At 41.0% G+C, this 23,153-nt stretch overlaps 1 protein-coding gene across 3 annotated transcripts in view; it reads left to right on the top strand.

The window, feature by feature from the left end:
• The window catches only part of PIK3CB (phosphatidylinositol-4,5-bisphosphate 3-kinase catalytic subunit beta), a 266,552-nt gene that overhangs the window by 215,520 nt on the left and 27,879 nt on the right, over positions 1-23,153 (top strand). For all 3 annotated transcript variants that reach the window (XM_040349021.1, XM_040349020.1, XM_040349022.1), the window contains 6 exons: positions 1,754-1,875; positions 3,263-3,406; positions 13,002-13,101; positions 20,541-20,719; positions 21,124-21,233; positions 21,328-21,406. In XM_040349021.1, the coding sequence (XP_040204955.1) occupies positions 1,754-1,875; positions 3,263-3,406; positions 13,002-13,101; positions 20,541-20,719; positions 21,124-21,233; positions 21,328-21,406 (734 nt within the window). The remainder of the gene's footprint in view (positions 1-1,753; positions 1,876-3,262; positions 3,407-13,001; positions 13,102-20,540; positions 20,720-21,123; positions 21,234-21,327; positions 21,407-23,153) is intronic.

Below are 23,153 nucleotides of genomic sequence, written 5' to 3'. Positions count from 1 at the left end.
CCTGACTTTTTGACTCTTAGCATGGCTTTTGACCAGAACTCTAACCCTGGCGTTGACCTTGATCAAACCTTGTTCTAGTTATTTCTTTCGATTTATTTTTACATACATACTTTCTTTGTTTATGCATTTCTTCTCTAGCAAGGAACAAGAGGAGAAAACCATACTGGGGTGTGCTATAACAAAGACTTATTACTGTGATAGTCTATCGGAGGTTATCACAGGGATAACATGAACTTCTTCTTCCCGATCCTTAGTAAGAGACCCTCATTTTTAAAGTAAGAGGTTGGTCTCTGTGCTGGGAGCATGCTGTACATCCCATTTTCTGCACAGACTCAGCCGCACATATATGCGGCCCCATGGATAAAGACCCACCACCATGAGGCCACATATGTATACGCACGTAAGTGCACATTGAACTTTCCACCATCTCTTTTTGCACCAGTTCCAAAATAATTGTCATAAACATATACTGAAGAGCAGCATCCTCTTCTGGAAGCAATGTGATTCTGGATCTAGATGTCCAGGTGCATTGAAAGAAAAGTTAGGCCAGATTTCATACACAATTTCCTTTCCTGTCTGTGATCAGACATCCAGACAGTGAACTGATAAACAGGGAAGTAGAGAATCGCTGTGAGGAAAATAAACAGGTCTCTGGAAAATTCCTTTAGCATAGTCAGCACTCTGCTCATAATGTGTACATCACAGGACTCTGAGAGTATACTTTTACTGATCATATCACCAAGTCGTCAGTACCCTCTGTATATAACACATGTGTCGGACATATCTACCTGTGCTGCTTCCCCTGTACTGGATATTTATCCACAAGAGTTATTTCCAGAACAAGCCTCTAATCCCTGTGTATGATGATTTACCAACATACTGTGACCTTTCCAGTATGTTATAATAATCTGCATACTGTCAGCACCCAACAAACACTACTGTGTTATTCTTTGGGTCAAGCAAAATAGGAAGACCTATCTGATAACTCAACTAAAGTGCAGAAAACATTCTCAGAACTGCGACGCACAGCATTCTGTGGACCGTGTTGGAATGTAGGTGGCATTCTGTGGACTGACCTACACTACAGAGTGTTATGTAGAGCATTTTTCAGACTGAGCTACAACGCACATAAAATTGGAGACTGGAGACTTGGAAACACGTCAGAAGGCATTCTGTAGACTAATAACACAACAGTCCTAGCCACAGACAATGGGATATGTAATGGCTGTCCTGCAGAATTCTCATGTCTCGTTTTACTTGGTTCCAGAGACCTGAAAACTGTAGTTTGCTAATTTTAAGGCCTCAAGTGATGGGGAAAAAGGACAAATGGTTGGCTTTAAAAATGCAAATCATTAAGATACAGCAAATGTTTTCCTATATAGATCAAAACTTGAAAGGAAGGCATACATTTTCAACTCTATAGTAAAATATGATATGGCAGTAACTGCCTATAAACATAATTTTAAAGTTGCATGCTTATTTCTGTCTATAAATGTGTATTGAGAAAACAACTTTGATTCAACCATTTTTTCATTTGACTGTTATAAGCCAGTCCATACAGGTTGCATAGTGTCCATAGGCCTATAATCATTGTGCAACCCCACATTAATCCAGTGTGTAGGACAATGACTAGCCCACGTCAGTGACCATTTTGGCAGGTTCGATATTGTATTCTGCCCCCCACTTTATTTTTTTATCCCAGTGCTGTATGTTTTTCCAGTGAGATTGACGTTTATTCCTGGTGTATTTACAGCTTCAGGCACTGCTGCAGATCTGGTCCAAACTACCCCCAAGAGATGCCCTGGAACTGCTTGATTTTAACTATCCTGATCAGTATGTAAGAGAATATGCTGTCAACTGTCTAAAGAGTATGAGGTAGGTGAATTCTGTGTAACCACATATATAAGACTTCCTCCACTCCACTACACAGGGGCTGTTTAGTATGCAGAGCCTGTGCAATCACTATAGCACCACATACAGCCACCCATTAAGTTGAATTGGAAGATGCGGCTATTCATGGTTATGCGCCATGTTCACTTAAAGCAGGCATAAAGATGTAAACACAATGACACATAACTGTGTACAGCCCCACCCCAGTAAAACACGCACAGATGGCATGCTTTTGGAGAATATGTACATGTGCACATGCGGATGCTTTATGCAACCCCTGCATACAGCCAATTCTTCACGTTTATCTCAATTGGCAGCTGTACATGGCAGCAGCAGGTTCCAGGAAAATGGTTATGCAGGCATTCTAAATTCCATAGTCTTGCCCACATACAGAAAAGCATTTTATTAATTTCTTCAAGGCCTTGTTCACACAGACAGAATAAATAGATGGTTGAGTTATTACCACTTCCTGACCTCCTCGCCTCACCTGTCAATGCCCCTTACAACTGTTAAAGCGGAGAGCAGATAGAGGTATATACAAGATGGCACAAGCTTTGCCTTGCCACACGGCGAGGCAAAAATAACACTGTAGAGTTTGGCAGATGTTGACGCTTTGCAACAGCTTTCATTTACTTCTATTTAAATGTGGTGCAAACATGATGTAGAAGCACCTTCAGATCATTTAAGATTAAGTTGCAAAGCATCAAGTGATCATTTCTCATTTTATCATTGAAAACATTTTATCTATTTTTTTACCCTAATGTATTCTCTGCATTAAGGTAAAAACCCTTCTCAATATAGCTTCCCCCCCCCCCCCCCCACAGCTACACTGTGTGTGCGCCAAAGGAAATGCAGGGCTTGGCAGCAAGCATGCATGGGTGCCCCCAGAACAAGCGTTTTGAGCAGGATGGAGGAGCCAAGAGCACCCGAGAAGGATCGGGGCTGCTCTGTGCAAAACCATTGCAGAGCAGGTAAATATAATATGCACAGTATGTTTAATTAAAATCTCACAGGGCATTTAAGGAGCATAACTTGATGCAACTTCAACATTTGTGTACCCAAAACATGCATTAACATGCCCTAGTTAATGGCTGCTATAAAATTCAACCCCTGTGTGAACTTGCCATAACTGACTTTGTGCAGTCTTATTGTATTCTCTATGATGTGGTAAATATTTACAAATAATTACTGTTCTAGCTTCAATTTATGTTGGATCAGCAGTAATTACAAGAAATGTAATCTTTTATCTCCCATCATAAGCAGCTGAAGTTATCTTTTGGCATCATGGTTTTGTTCATAATTTTAAATGTCGGATAATGACAGAGCAGATGTGTGAAGAGCTGTATGCTGACACCTTTTTTATGTGTTACAGTGACGAGGAGTTATCCCAGTATTTGCTGCAGTTGGTACAGGTTCTTAAATATGAGCCTTTCCTGGACTGCGCCCTGTCTCGATTTCTGTTGCAGAGAGCCCTGGCTAATCGTAGAATTGGTCAGTTCCTGTTTTGGCACCTGAGGTTGGTACACATTGGTTTTAGAGACTTAGTCTGCACTTTATTCCCAGCTGCCTGACTACAAATATTGAACAAGGGAACTGCAAGCGTTCACTCATAAAACCATATCATATAAGTACAGTATTCTTTTTCCTATATTTTTTTCAACATCCCAAATAATCTGTTAAATACAAAGTACAGTGGCAAGAAAAAGTACAGTGGCAAGAAAAAGTATGTGAACGCCTTGAAACTGTTTTTTTTGCAGTAATTTGCCATAAAGTGTAATCTGAGTCTCATCTATGTTACAACAAATACAAACAATATGTTAGGCTGATAAAATGCAGGCAATTTTAATTTCTCATGTCTTTATTGAACACGCCCATTAAGCATTCATAGTGTTTGAGAAAAAATTCAAGTCAATGCTTTTAGTTAATGGCTGATCGAACCCCCTTTAGCAGCAACGACTTCAAAAAAGCACTTTCAGTAGCTCTGAAACAGACCTGCACAACACTTTTTGACCATTCCTCATTACAAAATTGCTTCAACTCAGACTAATTATGCCAACTGAAGCTAATTGGTGTCAGTAGTTTGCACACCTAAGGATTAATTATTGAAATTAGTTTAGAGATGTGATTTAGAGTTGCTTTGATTGATAAGACACTCAAACATTTTAAGATTGCTGTTCATAAGAAGCATCAGCTGGTGTGCGAACTGTGCCTCACAAAAAGAAGCTCTCTGGAAGCATACATAGTTGGTCTGCATAAGGCTGGAATAGGGATACAAAGCAATCTCAAAGTGTATAGGTTTCAATCAGTTGACATTTAGGCAAATTATAAAAATGAAGATAGGTTAGTACTGTGGCTACTTCTCTTAGAAGCTGACTTCCCAAGGCTCAACACAGAATCCTCAATAAGGTAAAGAAGAACCGTTGAGGGAGAATGTTTTGTGGACTTATGGAACTTACCAGCATCCCGACGGTGAAGTATGGTGAAGGGAACATGATTTGGGCTTGCTTCACTGCCTCAGGGCTTAGACCACTTGCCATCGAGGAGAAAATACATTTCCAAGTTTACCAAAATGTCAGGGTGGTTGTCCACCAGCTAAAGCTTAGTAAAAGTTGGGTGATCAGCAGGACAATGACCCCAAGCATCAAAGTAAATTTACCTCAAACCTTAACCCCATAGAGATGCTGTGGGATTGATCTCAAGAGAGCCTTTCACACCAGACAGCCTACATATGTGTCTGAGCTAAAGCAGTTTGGTACCAAAGAATGATCAAAAATGACTCATGAATATTGTGCAGGTCTAATCCAGAACTACCGAAAGCACTTGCTTGAAGTCATTGCTGTCAAAGGAGGTTGGACCAGCTATTAACTGCAAGAGTTTACTTTTTCCTCCATCACTGTGAAGATTTAATAAGTGTGTTCCATAAAGACGTTAGAATTGTTTGTGTTATCAGCTTAAGCACATTGGCCTGGATTCACAAAGACTTACGCCGACGTATCTAATGATACGCCGCGTAAGTCCAAGGATGCGCCGTCGTATCTATGCGGTTGATTCCGAATCCTGTCTTCTGGGGTCCCTCGGCGGCTGTCTCGGTTCCTCCTCGCAAAAGCTTTCCACGTTTATGCGAGCTCCCTCGCATGGTGGAAAGCTTTTGCGAGTGCGCTCCCGTGATACAGCGGCGGGCATAGCCGCCGACTGTATCACTCGGCCGCGTCATCCGCTGTGATTGACAGCAGCGCCAGCCAATGGCTGCGCTGCTATCAATCCGCCCAGCCTAGCCAATCAACGGCCAGGCTGGGAACCGAACAAGATGACAAGCACGCGCCCGGGACTTTCGAACGGTGAGGTAAGTAAAACGGGGGTAACTGCCGTCGGATTTTACGTCGTATACGTAAGTCGTACGTGAATGGGGCTGGGCGTAGGTTACGTTCACATCGTAGGCATTGAGCTGGCGTATCTTAGGGAGTAAATTCGATGCGATTCTGAGCATGCGCATGCACCGTTCGTTTGGCGCTTCATTTACATGGGGTCACGATTCATTTTAATACAACACGCTCACTACCTGCCTACTTTAAATTAGGCGGGCTTTTGCCGGCCCATTTACGATACGCCGCCATAACTTACGGAGCAAGTGCTTTGTGAATACTGGCCTTGCCTCGACTCTCTGTTACGTCGGCATAGCGCATATGAGATGCGCTACGCCGGCCAAAAGATGCGCCCTCCGGCTAATTATGTTTGCCTATTGTGACTTATGCTGAATACACAGAAGTGTTTTTTGTCTTTTAACCCAGTGGGCTAAAGGGGAAAAAAAACTGACCGGCCACTGTAAGCCATAAGCAATGTTAGTGTGGCGATCTCCCCTGCTGTGCCTTTGTGTTCTGACACGGACTGCCTCTCTGCCAGAACACATTGATTAGCAATTGCAGCAATTCGCTACCAGCGCTGATTTGATGCTGATTTTCCAGCATGACTGTTCGACAGAGGCAGGTACACTGACTGAATTTTGGCCTCTTCTGTTGGACTGAGAGCTGTACACACTGCATCAGGGGTCGGCGGACTGCACCTGGCCCGCCATCGCTAATTCTCCAGCCCGTCAGCGCCCATTATTAATTAATGGGCACCCGGCCTGCGGACATGTTCACCGCTGTAGTCTTTGTACAGAGGTGAGCGGCTGGTATCACAGGGCTGGATGAGGACAGGAACCGCTGAAGTTAACATTTTACATTAAACAGCAGGTGCATGGTTGCTGGGCGATCCTAGCAACCAATCACCAGCCTGTTGTGCCAATGTGCGCTACACCTGTGTAAGGTAGGAGAGGTCTACCCACACAGTGTGTTTGTGTCAGAGGGCACACTATGGGGGCAGAGGGCACTACAATGGGGGGGGGTGCAGGGATAGAAGACCCTACAGTGGAGGGGCACAGGAAACTTTCTATGGGGGGGAGGGAAGCAGAGGACACTATGGGAGTGACGTAAAGGGGGACAAGAAGACACTGCAATGGGGGGGGGGCCTATTAGGAACCCCTGGGGACAGGAACCCCATCTCCAGACCATGCTGGCTGGCGTCAGCCACCTTTGGGTGTCAGGATGGGGGAGAGGGACAGTAAAATTTGAATCCCCAGCCACATGCTCCCCCAGAGTGAACTGGCTTTGTATTAGTGAAGCACCTAAAAGTGAGGTAAACCTGTACTGTTATTATTACTATGCTAGGGTTATTAATATCTTCATCTATTAGCAGGTGAATGCGGCCCTCAATGCATTCACATACATTGAACCCAGCCCTTAAAGTGGATGTAAACCTAAATTTGTATTTATTTTTTTGATGTCACAATGTACAGTATAAGATTTCCTATCATCTGTGCCCAGTCTTGCCACACAGTTAAACCAGCTCTGAGCAATTCTCTTTTATTGTTCAGTGAAATAAAACGGACTTGCAGAGAAAAACCTTAGTCCGTTCCACCCCCTTGTTGTGAGTGACAGGTTATTTACATATCTCATGCATTAGCCTGGAGACGGACATTATTTTTTAATTCCCACCCCCACTCCTTTTCTGAAGTCATGTGGTTACTTTTCTGGATTTTGACTGGATGTTAGTGATCATAGCAGAATTTAGTGTAGAGAATACACATGAGAAAATGCATGTTGACAAGGGGAGTGTAGAGGAGGGCGGGCAGTCTACTGACATCACGACTCCACCCACCGAGCTCCAGACAACAGATCCACCCACAGAATCTGCGGGAACAGACAGAGGGGAAACATTTGACAGATAAGCATACATGCAGGAGGCATTTATATCCTTTATAGATGAGAACTATGGCAGTAGTTTAGAAAGGATGAGAGTGGGTTTACATCCACTTTAAGTAAATAAAGGTTGCTGACCCCTGCACTGGATGAATGCTCCTGCCAACCTGACCGTTTTCAGATGATTTTCAGCCCATGTGTGTATCCTTGGATGAGGATCAGATCTCATTTTATTGTAAATTGCTGCACTAGACCAGTTAATTTCAAGGGTTCACATATGTTCTGTCACTGCATATTACTACTAACTGTATAAAATGGGTAAATATGGCAAAGATTTTTTCAAAGATTTTCTTTCATTGCCAGTGAGAGATGCAGAAAGTCTTAAACCTTCAGGTTATAATACCACCTAAAGGAGCATTTGACACTGGCAAAAAAAAACATCCAGGATAACTCTTCCTGCTACCAGCATGTCTCCTTTTACTGGTATCCTAGTAGGATGGATGTTTTTTTTTTTGTTTTTTTTTAGATTTGCTGTGACTAACCTATTTTTTTGAGTGCATAGCTCCTACTGGACATTGCAGGGATAGCCTGGAAGTCCCTTCCAGGCATTGAGTTCAGCTTGCTGTGTCCCAGACTCCGTTCTGGTAAAGTTACCCGAGGAGCAACTTTAGACTTGGCTCAGTTCCTAAATAGACATGTACAAATATAATGTTAGCTGAGGCTTGTTTTCCAGACCCACTGGCATTGCCTCTCCCTGTCTCTGAAGACTCCTATAGTCTGTGGGCTGATGAGGCTGGGCTCTGGGAGTACCCCAATTTGCATAGGTCCCTTTGCACCTTTATTATTTGCTGCATAAGGGGTTAAAACTGTGAGACTGAGCGCTGATGTCCTCTGCTGGGTATATTGTTGCCTGTGCTCCACTTTCTTTCCTGCCATACAGTAGCATCGGGAAAGCATCTCCTTGCTGATGGGTTTTCTTGGCCAGACATGTTAATCCTTAAACAGTTTTTCATGCCTTACCTCTTGCCATGAGCCCATATGCTGCCTTATGTGGTTGCAGCATCTGCTGTACTAGGTGCCTACAGCTCACTTTCTTCTAAGTGCTCTGGGGCTGCTTGCAGTGCACCTATTGACAGTACCAACATCTGCAGTCTGGAGTTATGTTGACTCCTGCTATTGAAGTCTATTGGTCTCTTTTCAAATTTGGCTGCACCCTTTGCCCTTTCAGCTGAGGTCTTTAGCATAGTTGTGTCGACTATTAAAGAAGCCACAAACGTGCTCCATGCATCCTGCTGCAGATTCTATACTTGAAGACCAGCTCCTGATCCTATCATTTTGAATGTTACTGGTGGCAAGAGCGTCCATGTCCCTCAGCAAAGAAAGCCTAAGGAACAGGCTACAATGTCTTTTCCTCTGACTCTTGAGAAATGTTTTTGTTTCTCCACTCCATCTATCTCCTTCTGTTGTTTTTTTTGTAGCCATCACCCCTGTGAGGTGAGTGTTTTAATTGGTGGACTTATCCTGTTTTTGCATTCTGGTTTTGTATTCTAACAATGTTGTATTTAGGCCCAGGACTTCAAATTGCCTAAGGTAGTTTCTGCCTTTCACCTCAACAAAGTATATTTTTCTTTCAACCCACTGTCATGCACCAGTTCACCAAAAATACATTTCCCTCTATTTTCTGGATGTGGTTCAGGCTGTGAGAATCAAATTATCAGCCACTGTTAGAGGAAAAAAAAACTATTCCCTACTAGTTCCACCATCTCTAAGAGACTTATTATCCAAGCCTATGGTTAAGATCAAATTCCACCCTTTTCCATCAAGGTACACTTTACTAGATCGTGTTTTTGGGATTTTGACATCTGTCGACTATTTCTCAGCTGCTACCTGGTGTTCTGTTCTTAAAGTTTTAGCCTAGGTTCACACTTGTGCAATGCAGGAACTGGCACGATACCAGTGCCGGTTCCCGCATTGCATCTCTCCCGCAGGCAAGTTCACACTCCCTTCTGTGAACCGATGTTTGTTAGCATTTATTTTCTTTGCTAATGCGCAGTTGGACAGCTTTCTGACTTCTGTAGGTTAAAGACTTCCTCTCAATGGTCGAGAAAAAAAAAGTTTTTTTTGTTTACTCATTGTAAAATCCTTTTCTTTGAGTCCGTCGAGGGACACCGCTCACACCCGTTGTGTTTTATGATCATGCTTTCTGTACTGCTTTGCTACAAAACTGAGGCATGCTGGGGGTAGGATGAGTTATCTTGGACAGTCTGGTGTCTGTTTTTTTTTTGCTAGTGTCAAGCCCTTCTGTAGGTTGCAGTATAATATATAAAACAAGGGGGAAAGTAATGCGCAAACCAGCCTAACCCGGGAAAAAATATATAGTGGTACAAATAAATTAAAAGTTACAATCAAGCAGCAGCCACAACTAATAGTGCTCACGCACTGACAGCATATGATAGACAGGGGGATGTAGTGGCGCTTGCAAATACTAAAAACCGACAATAATTTAAAACAATAAAATATTCTAAACAATGATTCCTAAAGTATGAGAGTGAGTCCGTCCTCTACTGGGGTAAAAATGTGTTCCACTCGAGGTCTATGCCCAAAGAATACCATCCAACATCAATAATTAGATGTGGAAGGAACTGCGAGTGAATAATGAAATCCAATGGATAAAAGTGCCTAACTGGCCGCACAGTGTACATGGGATAATAATCCTTTTTTTAAAAAATGTGTCATAAATCCTTAAAGTGCTTGATAAAAAACAAGTGCAAAGTGCTAATAAATAAAACAATAATAGCAGTGAATGAAAGCTCCAGCTCTCCTGGAAAGTGGTTAATTACTAATTAGCAAACACATGCAGGAAAAAACAACAACTGAAAAGAAGTCCAAAAATGCAAGTGTCCTAAAAACCTAAACGGTTCAATCATAAAACTGTTGTTTTTCTGTGCGATGAAAAAAATATAATATAATAATAAATAAAAAATAAAAAAAATATAAAAATAAAAAATAATAGTCCAAAAACAGATAGTACAATATCACTGCAGGATTAGTGATAGTGAATAAAACTATATCCAGTGCACAATCAAGTGATAATGATAATATTAAAAATAAAGTCCAAAGTGCAAAATGCATCTGTGCTCCATTCAACAATTCAGATGATCAGTGGTTAATTCAGTGAAGACTTGTTACATTGTGCTCATTCAGTGAAGACTTGTTACATTGTGCTCATATGTCTGTGAATCAAACCAGCCCGATTTTCCTCAGTGTGGGGATTATTTTTACCAGCCTCTTACCTTCCTGAGGCTTTTACCAAGCCTGTAACAGGAGCTGCTCTGCAGTCACATAGATAAAATCCAGGATCCAAAGACGGCTCACACTCCTCCCCATTCAGGCTCTCAAAAAGAAACACAGGAATGCCTCCATAGCATAAAACCACAGGATATCAGTTTAATAAAGAAAAACGAATACACTCACAAACATTGCTGTGTTAAACAGCGTGTGTACAATCGAGTGTCACCGCTCTGCGGGCGCAAAGCAGGTGACTTCACCAGCAAGCCCTCTGTGTCCTCCTCACGCGTATCGCGACAGCCCTACGTCGCTTAATTATAGATCCTATGATTAAGCGACGTAGGGCTGTCGCGATACGCGTGAGGAGGACACAGAGGGCTTGCTGGTGAAGTCACCTGCTTTGCGGCCGCAGAGCGGTGACACTCGATTGTACACACGCTGTTTAACACAGCAATGTTTGTGAGTGTATTCGTTTTTCTTTATTAAACTGATATCCTGTGGTTTTATGCTATGGAGGCATTCCTGTGTTTCTTTTTGAGAGCCTGAATGGGGAGGAGTGTGAGCCGTCTTTGGATCCTGGATTTTATCTATGTGACTGCAGAGCAGCTCCTGTTACAGGCTTGGTAAAAGCCTCAGGAAGGTAAGAGGCTGGTAAAAATAATCCCCACACTGAGGAAAATCGGGTTGGTTTGATTCACAGACATATGAGCACAATGTAACAAGTCTTCACTGAATGAGCACAATGTAACAAGTCTTCACTGAATGAGCACAATGTAACAAGTCTTCACTGAATTAACCACTGATCATCTGAATTGTTGAATGGAGCACAGATGCATTTTGCACTTTGGACTTTATTTTTAATATTATCATTATCACTTGATTGTGCACTGGATATAGTTTTATTCACTATCTGTTTTTGGACTATTTATGATTTTTATATTTTTTTAATTTTTAATTTATTATTATATTATTATATTTTTTTCATCGCACAGAAAAACAACAGTTTTATGATTGAACCGTTTAGGTTTTTAGGACACTTGCATTTTTGGACTTCTTTTCAGTTGTTGTTTTTTCCTGCATGTGTTTGCTAATTAGTAATTAACCACTTTCCAGGAGAGCTGGAGCTTTCATTCACTGCTATTATTGTTTTATTTATTAGCACTTTGCACTTGTTTTTTATCAAGCACTTTAAGGATTTATGACACATATTTTTTAAAAAAAGGATTATTATCCCATGTACACTGTGCGGCCAGTTAGGCACTTTTATCCATTGGATTTCATTATTTATTCACTCGCAGTTCCTTCCACATCTAATTATTGATGTTGGATGGTATTCTTTGGGCATAGACCTCGAGTGGAACACATTTTTACCCCAGTAGAGGAGGGACTCACTCTCATACTTTAGGAATCATTGTTTAGAATATTTTATTGTTTTAAATTATTGTCGGTTTTTAGTATTTGCAAGCGCCACTACATCCCCCTGTCTATCATATGCAGTATAATATAAAGGTTTAGGACTTCCCCTGGATGTTACAGTGAGTACCAAAATGGGAGTTCACAGGATTTAGGCTGTGACTCTCCTGTAGTCGTTAACATCAGTATAGGATAATTTATGAGTGTGGACATGACCATTATAATAGCCCAAAAAGTTTAACCCAAGATCCTACTTTTTGGGGGATTGGCTGAACGTCACAAAAGATGTAGGTCAGCTACAGCCTCTTGGCTGAGTTTTTGTGTCCTCCTCCATCTCTATTTTAGTTGCAGTGAGGGGGAATGTAAAGGAAATGTTGAAATATGACTTGTACTATAGTGAGATCTGAATTGTGGGTTACAGCACTTTTCATGCATGCATATATGTGCACACAATTTCATTTAACACCCTTTGCTTGTCATGGTAATATGTATTGGTTTGCTGGGGAAATTGAAGGCCATTGCATGGCCTTATGATTTCTCCACTCTTTCCCAAGTTGTTCTTTTATAGTAAAAATAACATACGGATAAACCAAAATCGGGCTTCCCCTTGTAATGTTTTCTTTGCTCTAAAGAAGTAAAGCCTACCACATAAGGTGCCACTATATTTGTGAACTGTTTGCCTGGAGACAGACTTAATTTATTTTTTAACACCCTCAAATGTAATTGATCTAGAAAGCAAGCTCACCAGTGCAGATCCAAAACCTGTAGAAAATGTGTATGCTTAGAAGATATGCTCATCAATACTGCAGATTGTTACATCAACCCTCATTCAGCCAAAATGTTCATCAGCATTGAATGTTTCCCACTTTATTTCTCTGACGTTGATGGATGGACCCCTATGCATTAGAGATTAGCCCCCATGATTGTAGCACAGGAATTCAAGGAATACTAGTCTTTAAAAGATTTCCCCTAGACAGATAATGCTCCCAGCACGGAGTGAGGCTTGGAATGCACAGTGCAGGCCCCCCTGGCAGGTAAAGGGGTTTACCTGGATAAATGTGGTATTTCGTATGTTGTGTGTGTCTATGATTTAGTTGGACGTGTGATCACATGTAGAGTAGATGCTCCACATTCCATGCAAAGATGGTCTTACCTTTCACTGTTCTGCTATAGGGCTGAAGTTCACACATCTACTGTGTCAGTGCAGTTTGGTTTGCTGCTGGAAGCGTATTGCCGGGGGAGTGTGGGACACATGAAGGTGCTCTCCAAACAGGTAACCATCAAAAAACTATAAAGTGCTCTCATTGGCCACCTTCTCCCAAAGCTATTTGTATGTAGACTAGCACAAGCGTTCCCATTCATAGGATGGTAGGTTTGGGTAAAATAAATTTTGCTGGTCTACATATAACTTGCTAATGTCGCTGTTGGCTTATTATCAGGCCTCTGGAAGGATTGTCTCAGGTCTGTAACGACCCACACAAAAAATGTTTAATATTTTATTAATAGTATAAATGTAATTGTCACTGGTTGCCATGGGGCAATGTAGACTAAGAGGGGTTTCTTTGATAAATTCTTTCTTAAATTAGGATTGTCTTTGCATCGTCATCAAATAAAGTCAATCCTTAAAAATTATGCACCAAAGTAAAGTGGGCTGTGCCTTGCAGGAACAGTGTCATTTATTAAACTACATTAGAAAATGTCTCCTGTATGTCCCAGTGCCAGAGTGCACCTGTCTGATAGATACAGTGGGTATAGAAAAGAATCACCCCCTTTTAAATTATCACATTTTGTTGCTCTTCAGCTGGAAATGAAGACAGCCACCATTTTTTATCCATTGTACTTACTCAGCACAACTTATAACATCCAGTTAAAAGATCCAACACCAACATGTCAAAAAAAAAATCAAAAACAGAATCACGGAGTTGGAAAAAGGATGCCCCCCCCCCCTCCTGAAAATTACTTGTACATTAAGTGTAGCTAATCACCTTCTCAATGGCACACAAAGCCATTTGACTTTTAACTGTGATCAGCTGTGGTCATTTTGATTAGCTCAACATGCAAATCGCTTTCCTGGAGCATTTCAGTCCCTGATAGTGTAATTGAAGCAAACCATCTGAGTGACAAGGCACTGTCAAAAATCTCCGGGATAAAGTTGTGGACAGACACAAATCAGGAGATGAATACAAAAACATTTTCAAAGGCTTTATCAATGCCTAGAAGCACAGTGAAGTGTATTCTTAAGAAAAGGAAGGTATTTGATACAAGACAGACTGTCCCTGGATCAGGACGTCACTCCAAACTGGATGAAAAAGCCAGGAGGAAACTGGCTAGAGAGGCTATCAAGAGGCCCACAGCAACTCTCAAGCAGTTGCAGGAATGGCAAAGAGTGGTCATTGTGTGCATGTGACAACAATGTCACAAATTCTCCACAAAGGTGGCTTGTATGAGAGGGTTGTAAGGAAAAAAAAGCCACTCCTCAGAGGTCACATGCAGTTACTACTGAGCTTTGCCAAAACGCACCTTGAAGATTCTGAGGCCACATGGAAAAAGGAGTTGTCAGATTTCCTAGATTGTAAGCTCTAACAAGCAGGGCCCTCTGATTCCTTCTGTACTGAATTGTATTGTAACTGTACTGTGGGCCCTTATGTTGTAAAGCGATGCTCAAACGGTTGGCGCTATAATAATCCTGTATAAGAATAATAATGATGAGAATACAATTTTATTATTTGGCCTCAACACCAAACAATATGTCTGGCGGAAATCCAATAAAGCACGCCATCCAAATAACACGATTCCTACAGTAAAGCACGGAGGTGATAATATCCTGTTATGGGGGTGTTTCTCTGCAGCAAGGACTGGAGCACTTGTCAGGATAGAACGAAAAATGGATGGGGCAAAATACCTTCAAATTCTTAAGGAAAATCTGCTGCCCTCTGCCAGAAAGTGGTCAATGGGAAGGTGGTTTACCTTCCAACATGAAAATGGTCCAAAGCACATAGCAAAATTGACCACACAGTGGTTAAAGGAGAAAAGGGTGAATGTCCTTGCATGGCCTAGTCAGAGCCCAGACTTGAACCCCATTAAAAATCTGTCTGTGGAATCACTTGAAAACTACAGTCCACAAACTGTCACCATCAAATTTAACTGAACATTTTCCAACAGACTAAAGGCACTATATATATAATTTAAAAGGGGGTGATTCTTTTCTATACCCACTGTATCCATCAGGCAGGTGCACTCTGGCACTGGGACATACAGGAGACATTTTCTAATGTAGTTTAATAAATGACACTGTTCCAGCAAGGCACAGCCCACTTTACTTTGGTGCATCATTTTTAAGGATTGACTTTATTTGATGACGATGCAAAGACAATCCTAATTTAAGAAAGAATTTATCAAAAAAAAAACTCTTAGTCTACATTGCCCCATGGCAACCAGTGACAATTGCCTTTATATTATCAATAAAATGTTAAACATCATATAGTGAATGATACTGTTTGCACATAGATTGTCCTGCACTTGTTTTAGGGATTCATTTGGAGCATCCAGCAACTGCTACATTCCCCAAAACTGGATTTATTATCATAAACACATAATGGTGTCAAGCAATCCCCTTAAACCGTTTTTGGCTTGCACAAATCCAAGGATCGTTTCACACCTGTTCTCCGTTGGGTGTAAGACAAACGTGAACCCAATGAATCAGGACTGCATCCTTCGCTTTAATGATTAGGATGTTAGTGGAAGAATAGTAAGCACTAACATAATATGTCTGGTGTTTGCAACACTGCTGGACTTTGTAGCTGGCTATGCTATTGGCACACACACTAGTTTTATCTTGAAGCATGGTTTATAATTGTTTCCAAAATGCTCCATGCTTGTATCCATATAACCCAACCAGCAGAGTTGAAACTCTAATTCATATATGAATATAATTACTTATCTTCTGGCCAGATGGTCCATTCTCTCTAGCCGTGATCTTTAAAAGTACACAGTACCTTGGGAGATTGCAAGTATTGATCGGCAGTAAATGTCATCTCACTCGCATAACCATGTGGTAGTGTTGAACACCAAGAAATTGCATTGGCTCGTTTTGCTCCTAACAGGAACTTCCACAAGATGCATTATATTCTTAGGTCCTAAGGAAATTGGGTCAGGAACAAAAACATGTTGAAGTGTGCCATTGTCATTGAAGCCAAAAGCTGCTTAAGTGTATTGCTTCACAACAACAGGGTTGAAGATAATACCCCAAATATATTGGTAATTTTGATTTGTGATTATTAGGTGGTGCGTGTATATGTATCTTGTGTATAATATATAAATTATAGTGTGTTATTGTGGATATATTATACTATATGCAATTCTTTGGAATATTGATTCCCGGGAGAACATGCCAATTATCGTGGTTTGGTTTTGTTTTTTTCAATATTTTGTTTTATGGGGTGAAACTGGTACAAAGTGTTATTTAAAGTGTTTCTAAACCCAGGACCCTGCATTTACTATATCTGGTCTCCCACAGTACACAGAACATGGAAATGCAATAGTTTTAGTAAATATAAACTGGTAAAATACCTTTTATCATGAGCAGTATATAGCAGTCTTGTAACTTTTTATCAGTGTCTAGTTTAAAGCTTGTAGGAGTTTTCATTTCCCTCTGACTGTCCTATAAGGCTGCAGGACCCCTGACCCTCTGTCTGGACAGTGCTAATTGGCCCTATGCTGATCACATGCACCCTCCCAAGAAAAAAAAAACAACTCTAGCAATACACGCCAAACTGTGTAGAGTGCCCCATGGTTCTGTTCTATCAGGAGAAGGTTTGGGGACAGTGCAAGAAGATGGGATCAAACAGCCTTTTTACACAATGTGGAGGATTAAAGGGGTTGTAAAGGTACAATTTTTTTTTCCCTAAATGGCTTCCTTTACCTTGGTGCAGTCCTCCTTCCCTTACCGCATCCTTCGATTTTGCTTTTAAATGTCCTTATTTCTTCTGAGAAATCCTCACTTCCTGTTCTTCTGTCTGTAACTACACACAGTAATGCAAGGCTTTCTCCCTGGTGTGGAGTGTCATGCTCGCCCCCTCCCTTGGACTACAGGAGAGTCAGTAAATAAAATAGGGTGGGGTGTTGGCGCTGCCCTACCTATAAACTGGTCCAAACCATAAAGTGGGTACAATGACCCTAAAGGGTACAAATATAGGTGATGGTGTAATTAACAAATATTCAGCATACTATGTGGAAGCAAATATGTATCCCAACTGCATGTGGTATGCAGGGTAACAGTGTCTAAGTGCTAACATGCATGAGTAGACATAAACAAAAATGTGTGTATAAATAAAGGGTAAAAAAATCACAAACTGTGCTGGCACCGACAGACTGTCAGATAGCCTGTGCAAACCTCCAGTGTGTGTATAATATACACTCAACTCAGTAATAAATAGTATAAATGTTAATGATGCTAACGAGAGAAAAAATAAATATATGTACAAAGCATAAACACGTGAATAGTCCCATCAATTGTGAAAAAATATGTGCAATAAAAAAGCTTTTCTCCAGAGGAAGAATAATAAATATTATGCGAAATATTGCAAAGTCATTGAATAATGGAAAAACCGTCCAAGGATTGGGATGGTTGAGTCAGTGCTTGCAAAGGTGCACCTAAAAAGGTGGGTGATCAAATATGCAGTAGTGAAGTTCCACGCAGTGGTCACGGTGCTCCCCCTCCTGGGTCCCCACTCACCAGAGGCACTAACCCCTGCAGGGGTAAAGTGCAAGTAGTTAGCCTCCCACGGCTCCTCTGCTGTGTCTGGGACCTCCTACGGCTCCTCTGCTGTACTTGGGACCTCCTTCACTTCCTTGCGATGATTTCCGAGTTCAGGGATAAAAGTTCTTTATAAGTCCACAGTCCTCCGGAAAAACAAACACACTAGCATAGCGTGGTATGTTGGAACAGGTGATGATTTATTTGGCACTAGCAGTAACGTGCACCATACAAGTATAAAAAGTATAATAAAAAACAAAAAATGAACGATAAAAGCAGGTGGGGCAGAAGGCTCCGCTCTGTAAAAATAAAAACTAAGAACAAGCAATGCAGGTGGAGCAGCTAACAACCTATTAGCATAGCTCCGACCGCCGCACTAGGTTTGCCAGGAAGTGTCGGCAACTGCCTGGGAACGGCGTGCGTTCCACTGACGAGCAACTAGAAACCGGAAGTGCGTGCGGGTGTGCGTGTATCCGCTTTACGCACATTTCGTCAAATTACGTCTTCAGAAGCGGGTCAAATTACGTTTCGTCAAATTGCGCTTCTGAAGACGTAATTTGACGAAACGTGCCTAAAGCGGATACACGCACACCCACACGCACTTCCGGTTTCTAGTTGCTCGTCAGTGGAACGCACGCCGTTCCCAGGCAGTTGCCGACACAATAGGTTGTTGGCTGCTTCACCTGCATTGCTTGTTCTTAGTTTTTATTTTTACAGAGCGGAGCCTTCTGCCCCACCTGCTTTTATCGTTCATTTTTTGTTTTTTATTATACTTTTTATACTTGTATGGTGCACGTTACTGCTAGTGCCAAATAAATCATCACCTGTTCCAACATACCACGCTATGCTAGTGTGTTTGTTTTTCCGGAGGACTGTGGACTTATAAAGAACTTTTATCCCTGAACTCGGAAATCATCGCAAGGAAGTGAAGGAGGTCCCAAGTACAGCAGAGGAGCCGGAGGTCCCAGACACAGCAGAGGAGCCGTGGGAGGCTAACTACTTGCACTTTACCCCTGCAGGGGTTAGTGCCTCTGGTGAGTGGGGACCCAGGAGGGGGAGCACCGTGACCACTGCGTGGAACTTCACTACTGCATATTTGATCACCCACCTTTTTAGGTGCACCTTTGCAAGCACTGACTCAACCATCCCAATCCTTGGACGGTTTTTCCATTATTCAATGACTTTGCAATATTTCGCATAATATTTATTATTCTTCCTCTGGAGAAAAGCTTTTTTATTGCACATATTTTTTCACAATTGATGGGACTATTCACGTGTTTATGCTTTGTACATATATTTATTTTTTCTCTCGTTAGCATCATTAACATTTATACTATTTATTACTGAGTTGAGTGTATATTATACACACACTGGAGGTTTGCACAGGCTATCTGACAGTCTGTCGGTGCCAGCACAGTTTGTGATTTTTTTACCCTTTATTTATACACATGTTTTTGTTTATGTCTACTCATGCATGTTAGCACTTAAGACACTGTTACCCTGCATACCACATGCAGTTGGGATACATATTTGCTTCCACATAGTATGCTGGATATTTGTTAATTACACCATCACCTACATTGATCCTACATTGGTCCTACATTCATCCTACTTTCATGAACAGGCTCCTACTTTGGTCCGACTTCAATGATATTCAATGGGCCTGAAGTAGGATCAATGTAGGACCAAAAGTAGTACAGGGAGCATTTTCAAAGTCGGACCGACTACAAGACACTCTCATAGGGAAACATTGAACACAGAGCAAAGCAGGATGAAAGTAGTGTAGTAGTGTGAACCCAGCCTTAGGGTCATTGTACCCACTTTATGGTTTGGACCAGTTTATAGGTAGGGCAGCGCCAACACCCCACCCTATTTTATTTATATATTCTGTATCTCCTTTGGGGATTCCTTTTGGGGGGCTGCAGCCCGCTATTTATTCACTCTTTAGCTATCCACTTTAGCTATTTAATTTATTTTATTTTATTTTTTCATATTACTTCATTACCTCTAGCGTAGTTTTCCACTGTTACTTGAATTAGCCTTGGTGGGCCCTAAGCGCGGTTTATTCCTTCTTTTTCTTACAGGAGAGTCAGGACACTCACTAACACACAGCTCCTTTCTCTGTCTGCAACACAGAGTCCTGACTCTCCTGTAGTCCAAGGGAGGGGGCGAGCACGACACTCCACACCAGGGAGAAAGCCTTGCATTACTGTGTGGAGTTACAGACAGAAGAACAAGTGAGGATTTCTCAGAAGAAATAAGGACATTTAAAAGCAAAATCGAAGGATGAGGTAAGTGAAGGAAGACTGCACTAAGGTAAAGGAAGCTATTTAGGGGGGAAAAATGTTACCTTTACAACCCCTTTATCCCCTTAGGTTCCACAGTATAAAAAGCATTTTTACTGCATATACAGACTGATTTTACTGTTGTGGGATTAGTAACACTTTTTGAGTAATTTTGATATATTTAAATGCAGCTTCTGTTCATATATTTTGAGTGCGGTTTTTGTTCTTTGTTTCCTTCTGTGTTTTTGATGCAATTGTTATATTTTAGGAACATCCATCCCACAATCTGTGGTTAAGAATGGAAGTTAACCCCTTTTTAATGGTTTAGTTAATATTAGAAGATTATTGTTGGAGAAATGGGCAGGACAGGGTATGTGAATTAATATAATCTTTTAATAATTAGGACAAATATTAACATTACATTCACATAATTTAGAGCCCAAAATAACTTATGTACTGGTATATAAAATAGCTGATATACCCCAAAAGAAAATCTCATTGTTTAGAAACTTGGGTGCAGCAACACAACAAAAGCTATCAAACATTTGGTAAGTCAGTGCACTATTCTCATTCGCTTAGGCTAAACAAAGGAATGTGATTGTGTTTATTTTTTATTTATTTACATTTTTTTATGGTTTTGGGGACATTAATAAATTGCTCTTGCGTTCCTAGGTGGAAGCCCTGAACAAGCTACGCACACTTAATTGTCTCATCAAGCTGAATGCTGTAAAGCAAAGTAAGGTGAAGAACAAGGAAACCATGCTTGCCTGTTTAAAGCAGAGTGCTTACAGGGAAGTGCTTACTGATATCCAGTCACCCCTCAATCCCAGCGTCACCCTTTCTGAACTTGTGTGAGTGTTCACCTTCTTTGTTCCATGTGGTTACATAGTGAGCCAACCTTTATATTTCTTAGTACTAAGAACATTAATCTACACTTTGTTTAGAAGCTGAAGTGGTAAGCAACAATACAATTATCTGACAGCCACAAGTATCTCACAAGCCACTTGTTGGATACCACTATACATGATTTGTTAAATGTTGAGAATCACTGCTCTAAATGTGGTGTTTACAAGTTAAGTTTTAGTGCAAGGGTTTTTTGTGATTTCATATCAGATTATTATTTTTATTTTTTTCAGCCAGTTATCCAGTTATCTGAATATTCTTTATTGCATTAGAACAATCTTCACATGAATGCTACTTACAAACTATTATTTTTCCTTTCTGCTGTCACTCTTGTTTGTTCTTGTATAAATAGTGTAGAAAAGTGCAAATACATGGATTCAAAGATGAAACCCCTGTGGATTGTCTACAATAATAAAGGCTTTGGAGGGGACTATACTGGGATCATCTTTAAGAATGGGGATGGTAAGAAATGAAACACAATACTACCTACAGTTCTGGAGAAATGGTCCCCCAGGATTAGTATGTCCAACTGATTGTAAATGTTTTCCCTGCACAGATCTGCGCCAGGACATGCTAGCCCTCCAGTTACTACGTTTAATGGATATGTTATGGAAGGAAGCAGGTCTGGACCTCAGGTGAGACACTTCCTGTGGATTTCTTAACTGGGGGAAGTATGTTTAACTCGCAGCAAATACTGTTCTTTCACACAATGTCATGTATTGCTCTGGATTTCCTTCTCCAAATCTCAAAATAATCTATGGAATCGCTTTGGACCTGCAGTCTGTGGTATTTTATGTCTCTTGTCAACTACTGTGAGACAATTATATGATTGCGAGAAAATGTCCTTCCATTCCATGTCCTTCCATTTTTGCCAATCACATCTAACCCTCTGTCTGGATAGTGCTGATTGACCCTGTGCCGATCATGAGCACCATCGCAAGAAAAAAAACCCTAGTAATACACACCAAAGCTTTGTTCAGCTAAGGCCACATGAAGTCTCTGTTAAGGATTGTGATGGGGGTGGGAGCTGATTCCGCTTTGTCATAACTTGCTTAGTTGACTTTTCCCACAGACAAGATACAGCCACCATTTTAAGACAGTGGGTACCTTTTTTAGGTGTTCACTTTTCCTTTCTGCTGCTATAACATGTTCTGAATTCACCAGCACCTTTTGCCTATGACAGGATCCTAATGTTTCGTCATCGGTAACTAACTGGCCAACCAGCTGTATTCCTGATCAATGAAGCAGGTATACACTGCACAGTCCTAGTAGTACATTCTTTTACCTTACATTGAGATGCTCGATCAGTTCAACATTCTCTGCAGCCCAGATCACCATTTGTACGAGCTGCCCTCCTACTGACTTCTGTCAAAACCTCTGACAAGGATGTTTTTATACTCCCCTCCTGCTGCTCCTTTGGGGATCTCGCTGTCATCTCTTGGCCTCTGGAAGGGAAGTTACTGGACTTGGTCCTTTAAACACTATAGTGTGGATGTGACAAATGGTCACGGAATAATGCCAAAGTGGCCTGTGACCTTGGAATGAAGTTGTCACCAATGCAGTGCTCGGTCTAACAGCAGCTGCAGAGATACCTTTGTTGTAATTAGTTGTAAAGCGTTTCGATACCTTCGGGTGATTCTACGCTATACAAGCAATAAACAATAAACAATAAACCCGGTCAGGTTTAGATGGCGCAGAGTGAACTTATGTGATGACTGCATTCATACATCTTGGGTGTCTTGTGCACCATATTCCACGATTAACCTCTTATGGAAAACTGATACACATTGATACACGAGCCAGACTAAGTGTTAGTTCTTAAATATACCTCTCTATTTTAGTCTTCATCTGCTGTAATTTCTTAAAATCATAACGTCTCTCTACATGGAACTATGGCATCCTGAAAGCATCCTGTACAATGTTTGTGTATGAAACATCCTTGCAAAACTAATTTCCTGCTTGTGTTTGGTTTGATGCTTTTCCCAGAAATTGGTACAGAGCTTGAAGTCAAATTACAGTCTTCCATTGAAATAGTTTCATTTTGGTGAGATGCTTTCAAAACTCTGCCCCCTATAGTGTGCCATGTGTGCTATATATATTCAACGCTGAAACTGATCAGATGGTGATAATGAATTTAGTCCTGTAACTTTGTGCTCAGTTTGATAAAATTACTAGTAAGGCTTACTATCTTCTGAACAGAAAATATATCTGAAATGGCGTTTGCTAAAATCCTTGCAATGTACAGGTGCGTCTCAAAAAATTAGAATATCATCAAAGTTCATTTTTCAGTAATTCAGTTCAAAAAGTGAAACTCATGTTTTTAATATAGATGCGTTGCACACAGTGATATATTTCAAGCAGTTCTTTTGATTTTGATGATTA

This window comes from Rana temporaria, chromosome 4 (genome assembly GCF_905171775.1).
Source record: "Rana temporaria chromosome 4, aRanTem1.1, whole genome shotgun sequence".
NCBI lineage: Eukaryota > Metazoa > Chordata > Amphibia > Anura > Ranidae > Rana > Rana temporaria.
This window is presented reverse-complemented; position numbering and strand designations above follow the sequence as displayed.